The 17468-nt window shown below is 39.5% G+C and overlaps 1 protein-coding gene across 3 annotated transcripts in view; it reads left to right on the top strand.

Annotated features, from left to right (window-relative positions):
• Positions 1 to 17468, top strand: part of kcnab1a (potassium voltage-gated channel subfamily A regulatory beta subunit 1a) — a 151401-nt gene that overhangs the window by 120552 nt on the left and 13381 nt on the right. For all 3 annotated transcript variants that reach the window (XM_086164823.1, XM_086164821.1, XM_086164822.1), the window contains exons 6-9: positions 2485 to 2529; positions 4851 to 4894; positions 4969 to 5055; positions 16683 to 16768. In XM_086164823.1, coding sequence (XP_086020949.1) covers positions 2485 to 2529; positions 4851 to 4894; positions 4969 to 5055; positions 16683 to 16768 — 262 coding nt within the window. The remainder of the gene's footprint in view (positions 1 to 2484; positions 2530 to 4850; positions 4895 to 4968; positions 5056 to 16682; positions 16769 to 17468) is intronic.

Genomic DNA, 17468 nt, shown 5'->3' with positions numbered 1-17468 from the left:
GTGTAAATGCAAAATGCATAGTGCATAGTGCGAGCGTCAAAGAAACATTTCACACCTCACATATCTCTTATTATTCTCTCTCTCTCTCTTACACACACACGCGCACACACACACACACACACACACACACACACTCACACACACACACAATCACATTCACACACACACAGAGACACCAACACCAACACACACAAACATACACAAACAAGGATACACACAAGCACACACATGCACCGTATGTATGTGCTCATGCACAACCACATACATATACACACACATATTTACAAATATCTCAGTAATTTGAAATAAAGTACTGACTATTTATATGAGTATGTATATATACTGTATATAAGATAGTATATACAATATACTATCTTTTCTATGCAAATCATATTTTTAGAGCTAAAAAATACACACACACACACACACACACACACACACACACATATATATTTATATATATGTACTTTTTTTAAAATAAATAAAATTTTCACTGTACGTATGTTTGTATCTGTTGTTGTGCTATGTGTTCATAAAGACGGCTTGGGAATAAATATTTTCTAATCCCTTGCGGGTAATTCCTTCACCCCATCATGGATGAACCATGAGCAGTTGGCTGCCATCTCGCGGCACCAGGGGAGCGGTGAGGTGGCTCAGTGTCTTGCTCAACAACACTTCCAAACACTAAGAGGAGGCAGGAATTGAAAGACAATCCATAGACAATCACTCACAATCACCAAAGGTTGAGCTCCCGATCTGGCGAGTCGAACCCCGTCTGCCTGGGTGAAAACCAGGACTCCATATGGAAAGTTTTAAATAAAGCACTCCATTACCTGCAGCCAACTGCTGCATTGTTGTTATGACAAATAAATCTATAAATAAATTCAATATTGGTACAGGATGTTGAAGTAATGGGCCTTTAAAGAAAAGGGCCTTTCTGTGTAGAGTTTGCTTTTCTCCAAATATCGTGGGCTTTGTTTTTCTCCCGGTTTCCTCCAACAAGCCAAAGGATGAGGGAGAGAGGGAATTCTCTTTATTTCTCAATGTGTCCCGGTGACCGACTGGCAGCAGATCCAGGGCGTAAGCCAACCGTCACCTCATAGCAGCAGAAGTTTTGCTCCAGCCCTCCATCGTGACCCTGAGGCCAGAATAAGCAAATACCGTGACTGTCGCACTAACTAGTAAAATTATTAGCACAAATGATCACTTTCACCTTTACTTTCTAAAAAAGGCGGTTTAGCAACCGCTCAACTGTTGCCCACGATGTAGACGAGTTCTTCCATTACAGCATAGCCGGACGTTGTGGACTGATCTGACACCAGTGGGCGGTTTCAATGCTGGATCTGAACTCTCAGCCTCCGGGTGTTGTCTCTAGTTTACAGACGCTTCAAGGGGAAGAAATAACCAAAAGTACATTTGCTGTTGGTTTGCCTCTGATATGAAATGATAGCTAAAAATGATGGTATTTACCACCGATACATTATTTCACATAGTGGATATAAATAGCTTATTTATTCATTCATTATCTTTACTACTGCGCTCAGGGTCACGGGCAGGGGGGTTTGCTGGCGCCAATCCCTGCTGTCATTGGCCAAAGATGTGGCTGTTTGCCCGTGCCAGGTCACCAGTGGATTACAGGGCTACAAATACAGTATGTCTGGGCAATATAGGATCTCCAGTGAACCTACTGCATGTTTTTGGATATTGGGAGGAAACTGGAGAACATGGAAAAGCCCCCCCATCTCAATTAAGCCAGGAACCTTAATTGTTGTGCGGTGCTGAAGTGTTGAACACTCTGCCACAGTAGCCAATAATTAGATCATTTTTAAAGGAATTATTCAAATGTATGAGGTCTGTGTGGTCAGTGATACTTGGGCCAAAGGTGAAATATTCATTAATTAAATTCGTCCTCTATTCCAATTTTCCTACGCATAGGGTCAGGTTTCTATCCCAGCTGACACTGGGAAGAGGCAGGGTACGCCGCAAGCACCTCAAAACCATTAGAATAAAGTCCTTGACATTTTCACGGCTGTGTTTTCTGTTGTGAACTGATATGAACAAAATAATTGTAATTTAAGAAATAAAGAAATTGCAAAACAGTACCGTGCTTGATAGCTGTGGGCCAAAAAAAAAAAAAAACAACAATACCAATACCCGCGGATCTACATGTTGCACGCCTTAAAAAGCTAAATGGGGATAAAATTCTGGACTTTATCATGGTTGTTTTTTCTTGTATTTTTTTTTATTCTGTGAAAGAAAAATATGCTTCCTGTTGTGGACTGATATTAACGATAGAATTGAAAATTAAGAAATAAAGAAATGACAGATCGGTACTATATTTGACAGAACTGAGCCAAAATAAAAAACGAAATACATAAATGATCAATAACAATGGATCTAGATGTTGTACGCCTTGAAATATTAACTTAAAATAAAGCATTGATTGTTTTTTTTCTCACTCATTCCTTCTCTGTCTTTCACTAGGAGATCCAGTTTGGTCATTACCACTAAACTCTACTGGGGAGGAAAGTAAGTAGTTCGTCATAAAAACTGTTGTTTCAGACTTAATGCAAAAAACAGATATAACAAAATAGAGAGCCGTTAGGTCTCAGCCCTTCAGTGTGCGAATGAGCATCAGAGAAAGAAAAACACTAATACTAATAAACATATTTTGATTGCCTTAGTGCTTTTTGCTTTGCATAGTTAACATATTGTCAGTGCATGTATTTCCAGAGATTCCAGAGAGAAGAGTTGTGGATAAAAAATAACAAAGCTTTTTTTTTATTTACACACATTTGAAGCGGGGCAGTCAAGCTACTCCGTTGCTAATGTCCAGCTGGCTCTAGTGATAAGAAGGAAGTTATTCACCCACTTCTGAGTGTATTCCTTGTAGTGAGAAAGATTCAGCCCTTTGTCTGTTTCCTCTGGAGTTTGAGCATGCAATGTTGCCTAACAGTTGAAACAGCCCTGACCTATTTACATAAAACAGCCTGATTTGCTCAGACTCATGTTATTTTCTTTCTATTAGTCTACCTAAATGAAAGAGCGAAAAATAGTTTGGGTTTTTCGATTTTGATTGACATTTTCAACACACTTAGCATCAGCAGTATACTGAAACAACAACAAACAGTATACAGAGTATGTATGAGGAAATGATGCACAAATTGCACTAGAATGATGGTGCTAATGTTCACTTATTGACCTTGTTCCACACAAAGAGATCGTATAACATTGTTATTGTCCTTCTAGGTTACAGTCGCTATGGCAACCATCTAGCCTGGTCCCATTATTTTTCCATTTGTCAATCGCAAGTATCCCCAACTCCCAGTGGTGGCTGCCTTAACTGCGCCACTCAACGTTGGGGTTATTCTGTATGGACCTTCTCTTGCCCTCAACCTTCTAGTAATTAAAAAAAAAAAAGAAAAAAAAAGAAAAATTGAGTTTATGATGACTAATGTTCAAATGGAAACCATAATACGACAAGGGACAAGAGAAATAATCATGATGCCCAAGTCTAGTGATGTTTACCTAAAATTAAATATAGGCAAATACTTAGTGCAATGTGGCCTCAAAAGATGGCGCCACAAAATTGGGAAAAAAAAAAATCCCCTTCAATATAGGTATGTCAAAACTAGTTATCCCTATTAACTCCAAAATGTGAAAGCTCACATTGACTCAAATGTAAATTAATGCCTAATTAATATTACTATAAAGGTTAACACCAGATAACCCACCCCCAGGTGTAAATATGTTGGTAATTTGTAAAGCAAGTCAACTGGATGAAAGGTTACCCTATAATTTAAAGACAATGGTAAAAACAATGCAATTGGTTTTCTTTTGTAAGTGTAAGTAAATCCTCTGGTTTGGGGAGAGTGGCATTAATAAAAAAAAAAACAGGACGCAGAGCTGGAGGCAACAAAGATTAAGATGTTTAGGTTCTCTTTGGGAATGAGTCCATCATGGGGACAGCACACTCGATCTCAGAAGCATTTATTGTTTAGTATTATGATGCCGACCACCTCACACATTTGGTATATTGCTTTATCACATGTGCACTTTAAACTTTGTATTATAGAGTTGTACATACTCTATCAGGGATCAGTTCTGAGCCCCTTCTTGTTTGCAGTGGTGATGGACAGGCTGACAGATGAGGTTAGAGAGGAATCTCCGTGGACCATGATGTTTGCGGATGACATTGTGATTTGTAGTGAGAGCAGGAAACAGATAAAGGAAAATCTAGAGAGTTGGAGGTCTGCTATGGAAAGGAGAGGAATGAAAGTTAGTCGCAGTGGCGAGACCAGCAATGCTGTCTGGTTTAGAGAGAGTGGCATTAAGGAGAAGACAGGTGCAGAGCTGGAGGCAGTCAAGATGAATATGTTGAGGTTCTCTTTGGGAATGATTCGGATGGATAGAACCTGGAATGAATCCATCAGAGTGAGAGCTGATGTACGATGTCTCAGTATAAAGTCAGAATGAGATGATCTGGACATGGAGGAGGGATAGTGAAGATCTGTGTAGAAGGATGAAGGATGCTATGGTTGGAACTGCCGGGCATGAGGTCTCAAGGAAGGGTTGGAGAAGACAGAATGAACGAGGAGATGAAGTTAGTTGGTGTGAGAGAAGAGGATACAGGGCACAGGGTTAGATAGAGGAAGTTAATTGATTTGGCAGCTGCAGAAAGAAGAAGATGAAGAAGTTCAAAGAGATAGTTTGTCATCTGATTCCAACTTCCTTTGTTTTATTTGAGTGTCCTAGCAAAGAGATTACAAAAATTCTCATCATGGTGAAATTGACACATCGTACATTGTGGAGGAACCAAGTTTATATTTCTTTGTGTTTTATTCCATCAGAGCAGAAACAGAGAGGGGGCTGTCCAGAAAACACATCATTGAAGGTATGAAATCCCAACAAAAACATCAAACTTTGCTGAGCCAGTTTTCTCAACTATCTTAAATGTCTTACTTTCAGGCCTGAAAGGCTCCCTACAAAGGATGCAGTTGGAATACGTAGATGTTGTTTTTGCCAATCGTCCAGACAGCAACACTCCTATGGAGGGTGAGTGAGCCAGTCAACAACCACCTCTGTCTAAAAAAACTAAACCTAACATGTGTCACTAACAAGGACCCGCAGGGGTAAGTTATGCAAAATAATATTTTACTGAACTTATTTCCTGATTTGAACATATTCCTCACTTCTTTCAGGATTTTTAATTTTGGATCAGAATAGACATTATCAACTGGGAATTTTCAGTCAGTCCTGGCTTCAATTTTATAATAATTAATACATTATTAATCCCTTGCAGAAAATTCCTTCTCTGCATTAACCCCTTCAATTGACTGCCATCTAGCAGCACCACTAGTCAAACAAAAACGCAATCAATTCAGTAGGCAATTTCAAATTAATATGCAAAGGTCGGTTAATTGGTAGATGAAATAGTAGCGAAATATTTTGATGTGCATGTCATGTTGTGCAAGTCATGAAGAAAATGTATTTTCATTTGTACAACACATCAACTTCATTTTTTTCATTTTCATTTTTAACGCCAATGACGACCAAATGGCCCAAAGCTAACCAGTTTAGTTGGGTAAACACGTTACCATTGCTCAAAAATAATTACATCTTGCATGAGCCTTCCATTCAGTAGATTTTCCTAAATGATTATCTAATACATAGCATTCTAATCCTGGTAGGGAAGACAATGTGGGGAGAAAATGCAAATAGTTGCACACTTCTGGCAAATGAACCTCCTGCATGTTTTTGGATTGTGAGAGGAAACTGGAAGAAACTCCAAACAGAAAAGCCCCTGTCAGAATTGGATCACTAACCTCCTTGATTTTAGGCAGAGGTTCTAACCTCCGTGCCACTAGTCTGCAACAAATTAGCGCCTATAAAACATTTTCCATGGAAAGGTGCTAATCGATGCTGTTCTGATTGTGGCAAGGAGGAATTCTGGGCACAGTACAGAGAGAAGTCCATACATTCGAACATCACATGATATGAAACACTTCCACATGGAGTTGTTTTTTTTTCTTATAGTATTCGGATTTCTCAGCTGGAGCGCAACAGTATATTTATTTTCCTCTGCCATCATAGCTTTAACTTTTCTTGACACTTGTAATAATTCTTTCCATTCACAGTCTCGATGAGAGTATGTAAAGTCCCTGAATAAACACCACCCACCCCTAACAACTTTATTTCCCATTCACAAGTTGAACACCTGCCAAAACACACACCAGCCAAACACGTGATTTGTTACTTGCAATGTAGTACAGTTCAATTTGTCTGAGCACGTCGAAAACTGCAGTCATTTACCTAACCTGTACCCGGTGAGGCTTTTCCAACAAACTTTCACTCTGATTAGGGGTTCAATGCACTTCTCAAAGACACTTCGCCTCAGGCTTTGGGAAGCCGATCAGACACACACCGTTCTCGTTACAAAGTCACTACTGCTGCTTTAAATAAACCATTGCATATAACAGAAAAAAGTGGGAATGTGCTCAAAAAAGAGCTGATGATAGATGATAGCCTTTGATGATAGCCAAAATAAACAAATAAATATTCCAAACTTAGAGAATACAGAAGGCAAACCATCATAAACTAAGCAGCCAGCACAGACGTCACCAAAATATGCTCAAAATATGAATGGTAATTTCTGCTTCCTTTAGTTTTTCCTGAAAATTCAAAGTTTCGAGTCAGTTGCTTTTCCAAGACAGAGACCAAGTTCATACAGATGCACCTGAAGCATTTAAAAACAAAGTGTCATTAATGACCCATTGCTGCTGAGGAGCTCCTTGACTTCTCGCTACCTCCCACCTGGAGGGCATGTTTGTGGGGTTCCAGAGTCGCCTTATGTCCTATTTTCTGCTGTTCAGGTGGCGTCCCACAGTTTAAACCAGTGGTCCCTAAACTACGGCCTGGGGACCGGTTCCGGCCCGCTTCCACATTTTGCCTGGCCCCCAAACAATACCAGAGATGCAGTATGATTTTATAATCATAATGCAAATAATAATACAAATATAACCATAATGAAATCTACTGGGATAAAATCCGTTCTACAACCGTACTGGTAGTGAAATTTGTTGTGCTGGTATGTGTTGGTATCAGTTTGGTTTCATAGCTTGCTTGCTTTCTGGTTTTCACAGGGAATATGATATGAGAGAGCTACAAACAGTTGTGTCTACAAGAAAGTTAATGTTTCTTGTACTTTTTTTCAGTGAAAAACTTGAAAAGAGTCATTTGGTTATTAGTTATTTCATAAATGGTGTTATTCATTTCATTAGTAATTTTATTATTTATTTTCTGATATATTTTTCCTGTCAAGATCCCAAAAAGGGTTAATCTTTGGTTATGTGTGGCTTTCTGGAAAACAATAAATGTTCACATTTATTGACACACTTTTTGTTATAAACTAGCCCGGACCCCCCCCCCAGTCAGAGACGGAAAAAGTTATTTGGCCCTCACAGGAAAAAGTTTGGGGACCCCTGCCGTAAGCAATTCAGACAAATGCCTGTTTCTCTTTCCTAAGTCTGACCGTTTTTCCCGAAACTCTTCAAGGCCTTCTCCATGGTCTCTCCAAACATCTCTCCACACTGAGGAGAGATGATTGCAGAGGCCAAAGCTTTCTGACCCTCTGGTACTTCTTCACAGCTTCAGAAAACCCCTATCCAGTGGAGGATGTTCACTGGTGTTCCAAGTTCTGAAAGCAAGTTTAGCAATTTGTTAATTTGGGCTGTGCCTGACTGATCCCCAAGGCCTGGACAGAAGGTGCTCCAGGAGGGTGCTCTAGTCTTGTGCTCTAGTCTTCAAAATCTGTGTGTATTAGCTTGTTTTCTTTGTTGGTGGCCATCATCAAGATTTTTTGGTTCTTCCTTAGTCCTGAGCATGGGTTTTGTCAAGAATATTGTGGTAAAGAACAGGTACCTTCTCATCCAGAGGTGAGCAGACAGAAACCCCTGCATGCCACCGCAGAGAAAGCCTGCTCTGAATGACACACAGGGGTCAGCCATGGGCTACTCGTATGCCCTCCCAGCGAGGTCAGTCACCATAAAAGCCACCCTGGAATGCTTTGAGGACAAGTTGTATGCTTGCAGCTCAAAAGTCAGTGAAGATAAAATTGGTAATGAATGACAAGTCACTGGAAAGCAAAATGATTGGGATGAAGTTAGTAGAGTGCAGGCGGGGGAGGCTTTATTAAAGTGTATCTGAATTTCCTATCGTTCCTCAAGAACCTGAAGCAGCCATGAGTTTGCCCGTGATTTTGTGTCTGCCTTGTGAGGGAACAGCAGCCAGTTATCGCTAGATTGTTCTGATGCTGGGCATCAACTTAGAGGAAACTCAGTACACTCTCCAACGTTTGAAATTCTTTACTGAATTTAACTTGGACAGTCAGTGAAAGTAGTCTGAATGTAAAGCGCCAAAAATTGTTGTAGTGTGCCAATAGTGAGATCAAGAAATTGGAGGATTTCAGATACTTGGGGTCAACAGTCCAAAGCAGCGGAGAGTGTGGAAAAGAGATGAAGAGATGGGTTAAAGTAGTTTGGGATGGGTGGATAAAAGTGTCAGGGGTACTATGCGATGGAAGATTATCAGCCAGAATGAAAGGAAGGGTGTACAAGACAGTGGTGAGACCAGCGATGCTGTATGGACTAGAAACAGTTCCAATGACAAAAAGACAGGAGGCAGAGCTAGAGGTTGCAGAGGTGAAGATGCTAAGGTTCTCTTTGGGAGTGACCAGGATGGATAGGATCAGGAATGAGTCTATCAGTGGAACAGCACATGTTAGATGTTTTGGAGAGAAGCTCAGAGAAGCCAGAGTGAGATGGTTCGGTCATGTACAGAGGAGGGATAGTAGATATACCAATATATTGGTAGAAGGATGCTGGAACTGGAGCTGCCAGGCAGGAGGTCTCGAGGAAGACCAAAGAGAAGATTTATGGACGTAGTGAGAGAGGATATGAAGGTAGTTGGTGTGAGAGAGGAAGATACAGAGAATAGGGTTAGATGGAGAAGGTTGATTCGCTGTGGCGACCCCTGAAGGGAAAAGCCAGAAGGAGATGTTATCTTATCTTGTGATGAGATGTGAAGTGATGACATAATACAGGAATAAATTCTGATGTCAAAATAAAACAGAAAGACGATGAGACATAAAGGCAGCCTTCTCTCAGAGAGCGATACTAACCTTCAATCCTTCAATTACCAGTTCTGGTCCTTTCAAATGTAAATGAGGCATGTTTAACTTGCATACCAAATCCTATTAGCTGCTGTGGTCTATCAGTTGCTACATGTACAGGTATTTCAATATTCAAGGTGCCTTAACACATCCTCCATTTGCTTCAGGTTATTTTCATTCAGGCAAGAATTAATGCAAATCAAAATATCATCAGAGGCCGTATGGAAGGTTTTGCTCTATTCATTGGTCAGAAATATTGTGGATTTGGGCTGGTGTTATGTGGAGATCATCCTACCTGTCTGCATGGCTCACGGCTTTGCTGCCAAAGATTAAACTGGAGACTAAGCAGCATTGCTGGTCCTTTGGGCGGGAAGGGGGAGGGGAGGAATTTAAATTCAAATCTCAAGTAAAGCCCTAAAGAATTCCTCCTCTTCTCATTACTTTTATCAGTTTTTAAAGCCGTCCTTCTGACTAGGAAATTATTAAAACGTCCAGGAGCGCTGTTGTGTGTGTGTGTGCCCTTCAGAAGCATGTAGGACATTCAAAAAATGGGCTTCTCAAACAAACAAAGAAGAGCTATACGATCATGTTATACAAATATTTATAACTAAGGGTGTCTGGATGAAAAGTGAATGATCTAATTACTTGGGGTTTGCAATTAATTCATTAAAATTAATCACATTTTAATTATATTTCAAAATGTGACATGAGAAAAAAGAAATTTAAGTTTGTTTGATGAATGAATCAATACACATGAGTATAGTCTCTGACACAGACAGACAGATAAGTGGAGAACATGACATCTCTTCAACATGAACCTGTTGTACTTTCCCTCCATCCTCATCCAGCCGCTCAATTAGTTTTCACATTGTCTTTCTGGACGGCAGTTCGTAATTCTCAACAGCTGAATTGATCTGAAGGGCCTCTTGTAATCCCTAATCTTCTATCCAGAGAAGAGGGTGGTCTACAGCCCACAGCGGTCCATCAGTCCAATTATCCAAAATTGACTCAAACACTTTGTTTATGAATTTGAGCCGGTAGATGTGATCGAGTGCCTGGTTGACTGGGGATACTCTGCTCGTATTAGCAATGCTGTTATCTTCCGCAGGAAAGTTAACATTAGCAACCTGCGTGCTGGGACAAAGTTAACGTTACTAACCTGTATGCTAGTATGAAGTTAGTGTCACTGACCTACATATTGGTACAAAGTTAATATCACAGACATGTGTGCTAGTACCAAGTTACAATTACCAACCAGTATGCCAACCCCAACATGTTTAGCGCTGAAGTGATAACAGAGGGTAGGGGTGCTCCTGTGATTCCACAAGAAACGTTCTCCATTGCAAATAAAGTGTGATTTAATTTCTCAATGCATTGTTTTTCGGGATCGATTTAATCGGAATTAAGACATTAGATCCCAGTTCTATTTTTTCTACGCATCGTATCGTTTTGCTTAAAATCAACCCATGAGCAGAAGAGGCATTTCTGCTGATTAAAGTAGTTTCTTTACCTCGCACTTTCGCTGCTGGGCATATTAGACCATGTTGGCCATATTAAAAGCTGCACATTTAGTATATATATTTGACCTGAGGAAGTTTCTGTATAAATCTGCTCCTATTTCAGACTACTTTACTTTGTAGCACTTAGGTCGTCGGTGTGCTTGTGATAAAAATAAACCTCTGTCGCCACCAACTCCCGTGAAAACCATCGGCTGTGACAGTCGCGCCGCTGGACATGATGGCAGCTGCTACCACTGCTGCTTATACTTGACTGATTTGTGTGTGTGTGTGGGCATGTGTGCACATATGTTGGTGTGTCCTCGTTCATGTGTGTGTAGTGGGGTTCAAGTGCTTACTAAGCTCAAACAGAATTTCTCCAGGGTCCCTTCAAGGGATGATTTTGTCTTTTGAGATGGAGAAAACACAGTTTGACCTGCATCAACATTAGCTTCTAGAATGCACGATAAGGAATTGTTGGATGATTAGTGCTTAAATCTGAGCTGATTCTTTCTGATATCATTGCTTATTTTGGAACATGATTTGAAATTTTTGTTTGCAGATTCCACTTTCGTTTATACACCTCCATAGACACAGAGATCTCATTTCATAGAATACAATATTCTCAAGATTTAGGTCACGTAAAAAAAAAAATTCCAGTTGACACTGAAATATGAGAAATTGTTATGCACATAATAAGTAGGACATTTCCTGAGCTGTCGTTCATTTATATGGTCAACAAAACTTGCGCAAATTTTTTGTAACATAATTTCTGATTTCATTCATTTCTTTTTCTGCTCTCCCTCACAAGAAACATTTTTGAAAAAATACTAAAATAATTAAGTCAATGGTTAAATAGATAATAAATAAATGAATAAAATAAGAATAATGGAAATTGAGCCGAGCACCAATTAGGTGAGAGGGACTCCTCGGCAAATGGGCATGGTGCTGAACCGAATCTTTGCTGGCCATTGACAACGTCCGGATGAGAAGGATGGTAAAAGCAGAGGTTGGGGAGGGGGTACGGAAAGAAAAGATCTTATACTGTGTCATTTTCTTTGACAGAATGGTATTTAGCGAGCCTGGGTTACGGGTTGTTAATTATAGTTCTGTTTCAAAAGAGAGACAAGAAAACAAAACCCTACCCCCCGGTGTCCTTATGGATATATGTGATTATTTTGCAACGCTATTTCTGAGATCCATTTCTAACAATCTCCTCTGTACACTCCTTCAAATTTGTTCTTGACCTGTTTTTTTTTTTTTCCCCATCACTGATGCGTCTTTTTTTTACTGTTACTCCAAGGAGCAGTTAGGCAGAGCGAAGCGCCAGGGAAGAGATTACAGTATAATTAGAGTGGACACGAGGCAATGATGAATTACTATAATGACGGGCATAATCTGGGTTTTTGTTGGCCCTGGATGTTTTTGGCCTGGAGTCAGCAATGTTGGAGCTCACAGCATCATTAGAGACAAAGGCTTGAATGTGATCATCGGGCGCCAGCTTGTTAGTTTGTCTCTTGGGCTGTTCAGAATCAGCAGATATGAAGAAAGCTCACAAACAAATTAATAAATATATGCCTTACTAAAAAAACAAATAAACAAACTGAAACCTGAATTTATGATGCAAATGCTCTCTTTAAATTAGCTTATCCGTCTTTCCCTGAGATCTGTTGTGGTGTTTTTATGTTTGAAGACCCATTTCTGGATGCTCCCATGAAGAGGCGGGGAAATTTGACCATGAAATATAAATAGAATACCAGGTCTTTCATTGACTGAATCAATTTGGCTCATATTTGTAAATGACTTCAAATTGACGACATCTATTATTCAACAAAACATGCTACCCCCGAGATTTTTTGAAAGGGGACAGCTTTAAATTTTTTTTTATATTTATTCAGTAACTGCACATCCGGGCTTCCTAGAGTTTGTGCGTTCTCTCTGAGTCAGAATGGATTTCCTTCGGGTTTTCCGGTTTCCTCGCACAGTCCAAAAACATGCGACCGGTTCGTTGGCCCTAAATTGCCCAATGGAGAATGAAAGGGGGGAATGGCTGCATGTCTCTATACGTGGCCCCTTGACTGACTGGCGCTACACAAAAAGGTTGACATTTCCAATGGGCCACATGAGAAAACATCACCATTAAATGAAGAACTTAATTTAGGATTTGAAAAAGTACCCAGAAGTTTCTCATATTTTTAGGTATTTTTTTTCTTAATCACAGCCTCCAGATTCAAAATGTAATTTTCCCCGTTAAGTAGAATTTCCCGTTCAAAGTAGAATAGTCCAATATAGACAAATGCTACAATGTCTGAAGCCGCAGATTTTATGTTTTGAGTGGTCACATCATATGTGGTTAGGTAAGCCTACTCAAAGAGGAAGATCTCGCAGGCCATGAGACATTTGCTCAATTTCTGAGGCTCGTAAAGTCAAACTTAAAGTCGAATGCCTGCCACTTCAAATGGATGTGGGCGACAACAGCTGAGTGAGAAAAATCACTAAAACATGAAGTGATACAAGTTCTTTGCGGCTGGAAGGAGCTGCTCGGATCAAACGGAATCATTTCATTACTTCAGTCAGTCCATTTTTTCTTTTCAAACTATGGGTTCCCATTGTTTGAAGCGATAAGACACTGGCAACAGAGGCACATGTATAGAACATATATTGTATAAAGTCAGAAATCTGGAGTCTTGCAAGCTATAGTTTCTTTACAGTGCAGTTTGCGTCTTCATGATAGATTATATAAAGTATGATTTTTATTATCTTTTACAACAAATATTCATGCTGATAGTTTTCCTGTGTTTCATTTTTTTTTAAATTACAACATAATCAAGATATGATAAAAAATAATCATATTATTAAGTAAATTCATTTTGATAACTTAATTATAGGGGCAGCATGCTGTCACAGTGGTTAGCGCTTCCGCCTCACTGCTCTGGGTTCTTGTGTTTCCTCCCGCAGTTCAAAAACAGGAAGGTGGTTATAGGAGATCCTAAATTGGTGAAATGTGTGAATGAAAGAGTGAATTATTGTGTATCTCTATATGACGTGAATAAACAAAGGAATGGGTTTTTATGTATACAATTTGTAGCCCTGTGATTGACCGGCAACCCTTCAAGCGAAAACCCCAACTCTCGGCCAATGACAGCTGGGATAGGCTCAGGCTCCTCTGTGGCCCTGAGTGCGGGAAAAACAGTACAGAGAATGAATGAATGAAGTGCTAAGGTTAGGATTTGAAAGTACACAGCTGTTGACATTGGAGTTGACCCCCAGTTTAAAAAATGTTATTTTCCCCTTTAAGGTTGAATTCAAAATGGAGGAGTTCGAGATGAGCAAATCACACAAGGCCCGAAGTTGGATGAGGTTGAATGACGAAGCGAATGAATGAATAATGATTAATGATAATTGATTAACATTTTCCATCGGAGAAAATAGAACTATTGTAGAGGGTTAAACCCATACACAGAATTATGTTTGGCTTAAAATTAATTTTTACGCCTCTATAAAAAGAAGTGAATTGTATGGTTTTAATTCTCTGCCTTTGTCATACAATTCAGGATGAGGGTGTAAAGTGTGGCTGTAAGATATAATGAAAGCATTAAATGTTAAACCGCAAAGTTCATTTTATATCATTATTCACAAGCAAATGCTCACAAAAACAAAACCGAAAGCAAGCACATATGAAATAACAGACTAGCTATTAATGAACGTTATATGAAAACCAAGGATTGTTGATACACTTCTATCACAGGAGAGGATTTGGATCGGGATTTATTGAACTTCCCCCCAAAGCATGTCAGCCGACATGCTTAGGTAGATGGAGAGCGGACTGATATCTACCGGGCATGACTCCTCATGGGTGGAAAGCTGTCGTCTATTAGAAAAGACTTAAAACGTCGACTTAAAAAATCGACTGGAGTGCAATGAATTCAAGCTGCACCTCAGTGGGTATGTGTTTGGGGGAAGGGAAAAAGAAATCCCAGGCATTGTGTATGTTCACAGTTCCCTTTTTTGCACCATTGCAGTCTGTTTGGACATTCATTGATGACTGACTGACTGATTTATATGCACAGCGTATCCAACTTTTTCCTTTTTCTATCTGATATGCATCCGTGAACTCTGGGATATCGATGGGTTTCTTCTCACAGAAGACTCACTCTACTATTTCCTACTTCAATCACACTTCTAAGGCTCTTGTTGTAGCCCTTATAGGTAGTTTTTATAATTGCTTTATATAAGCTCTATTTATACGACTGCCCTTGGATTGCTTTCTTCTTACCTGTGTAACCATCTCAACAGAAGTCAATGCCTCAATGGCCTGCATTCACAAGAGGTTGTGAACTTTACTGTACCATGTGTTTGCACTGAGCTTCTTTTAAAAGCATGCAGGATCTAAAACTGACAGACTTAATTCCACAAAAGGACTTTGATAGGATCTTGGAGAACCTTGAATTTAAACCAATTGGATGATGAATGTGTACTTATCACTTATTATCTCATCGAGAAAGAGATATTATTTATCTCATCCCTTGATGCTTTTGTATACATGTTTTGACTTGTGCGGTGGCCTTCTTGGCCAAGTCACCCCTTTTACCTGGTTATATAAATGTATGTATTTCAAAAAACAACAACAGTAAAAACAACGACAATCATAATATTTATACAAGAACAATAATGGTTATTATTATTGTAAAATGTGTATGATAATAATAAAAATGTTAAAATAGTATTAAAATATAATTAATATACAAATATAATAAATTAAAATTATTATTATTATTATGATTGTTATTGTTTATAATGAACGCTTTGCATGATAATGAAAAACCATACACCAGGGGTGCCCACACTTTACGACTTGTGAGCTACTTTGTGAAAATTATCTACCTCCACTAAAAATGCTGAATATATATTTATCAATATATCTACTAAGTATACTTAACACAATAAATGTGTGTGGATCTTGCGTAACTGCATGAACCCTTATGGCACACTACAACAGAGTACTTTTTTGGTAAATACCTTATTCTGATGACTTGAATGGAGTCAGCAGCAGAGTTGAAGTTAGCAGTGAGAAAAATGACTGCTGTCCTGACAGCTGGGATTTCAATTCCTTCACCTTTCTCCTTCCCAGCTCACCTTTTCGGAGGGGAGTCAGTGTCGTAGGTTTTATGAATGGTCTGAAAATGCTGCTCCACAGTTCCATTTTTCGGTATAGCAATGGCAGACTGGCAGATGAGGCAAAAGCACTTTGAAAATGGCATAGTAAAAAAAGTCCACCTCCTATTCTGTATGGAAGTGATACGTTTTAGTCTTTTTACGCTGTCCAGCTCTCCCACTTATTTACATATCCATAAGTTTAGATTACATAAATTGGAGGCTAACTTGCCAGCTTGTTAGAACGCGCCGTTATGTGCACATGCGCAGTGACACCTGTGTAAGAAAAGGTCAGATTGAACAGACCGACTGTCGGCAAAGTGACAAATTTCATAGTGAGGATGATCAGCTGACATCTACCTTTTAATGCCATGCGATCTACCAACACTACCTTTGCAATCGACTGGTAGGTCGCGATCGACGTTTTGGGCACTCCTATAGTGTTACAGTAAATGGCCGAAACACCCTATGAATCAAAAGCACACTACTCATGACGTGATTTCAACAAGTAATCTTTTCTAATAGTTTCTCATTTTGCTCTCAATATATACCTCAAGTAAGTGCATGCCATCTACTGGCACAATGGACAGTTTTACATCTCGTCTTGTGTTTCTAAGATTCTATCTGCAAGCGCTTGCGCATCTTCGGGCGAGCATGTGAACATATAAGGTTTTGAAAATGGAAATTATACAAAATGATAACATTAGGACACACTTTTAAAGGTTTTAAATGATTTCATTGAGTGTTACAGTAATTGTAATCAGTTTTATGTTTTCAGTCCAGCTGCTAATATGTGTGTGTGTGTGTGTGTGTGTGTGTGTGTGTGTGTGTGTGTGTGTGTGTGTGTGTGTGTGTGTTGACAGAGATCGTTCGAGCCATGACATATGTGATCAACCAAGGTATGGCGATGTACTGGGGCACGTCTCGGTGGACGGCCATGGAGATCATGGTAAGCAGGAAAGAGATATTAAAAGTACTTGTCACCATTTGAGCTGCTGACTCATGTAATGATGATGTCTTTATTCTAAAAATTTTCATTTTAACAGATATCTCATCAGTTTTTCCTCAAAAGTAATGAATTACTTTGCAAAAATATACCATGCGGAAATCATTTTCAACCAATCAATGCATAAAATCGTAATTTTAAATGTTAATCATGCGCTGTCTACATGTTTTGAAAATGATATAATGATGCCTTGGAGATAATGATAAGCAGGATATTACTTGTACTGGACAAGAAGCAGAGCTGGAGATAGCAAAGATGAAGATGTTGAGGTTCTGTTTGGGAGTGACAAGGTCAGGAATCCATCAGAGCAACAGTACATGTTAGACGTTTTGGAGGTAAAGTCAGAAATTGTTTGGGCATGGACAGAGGACAAACAGGGAATATACTTGTGGGAGGATGCTGAGACTGGAACTGAAAGGCAGGAGGCCTGGAGAAGAGGATGCGAAGGTTCGGGCTATAAGGAGGCAGATGATTGGCTGTTATAACACCTGAAGGCAGCAGCCGAAAGTTAAAAAAAAGACCTACGCAATGAGAGATGCCATAGATCAATCAATGGTGGCCACTGTGTTACAGAGAGAGTTCGGCGAACGTTCTCAAGATTCTACACTCCCTGGTAAAACGTTGGAATTATGCGTCGTAACGA

This window comes from Fistularia commersonii, chromosome 18, assembly GCF_037954325.1.
Source record: "Fistularia commersonii isolate RoL2024-O1a breed Wild chromosome 18, RoL_Fcom_v1.0, whole genome shotgun sequence".
Taxonomy (NCBI): domain Eukaryota; kingdom Metazoa; phylum Chordata; class Actinopteri; order Syngnathiformes; family Fistulariidae; genus Fistularia; species Fistularia commersonii.
The sequence above is the reverse complement of the archived record's forward strand: the minus strand, read 5'-3'. Positions and strand labels throughout refer to the sequence as shown.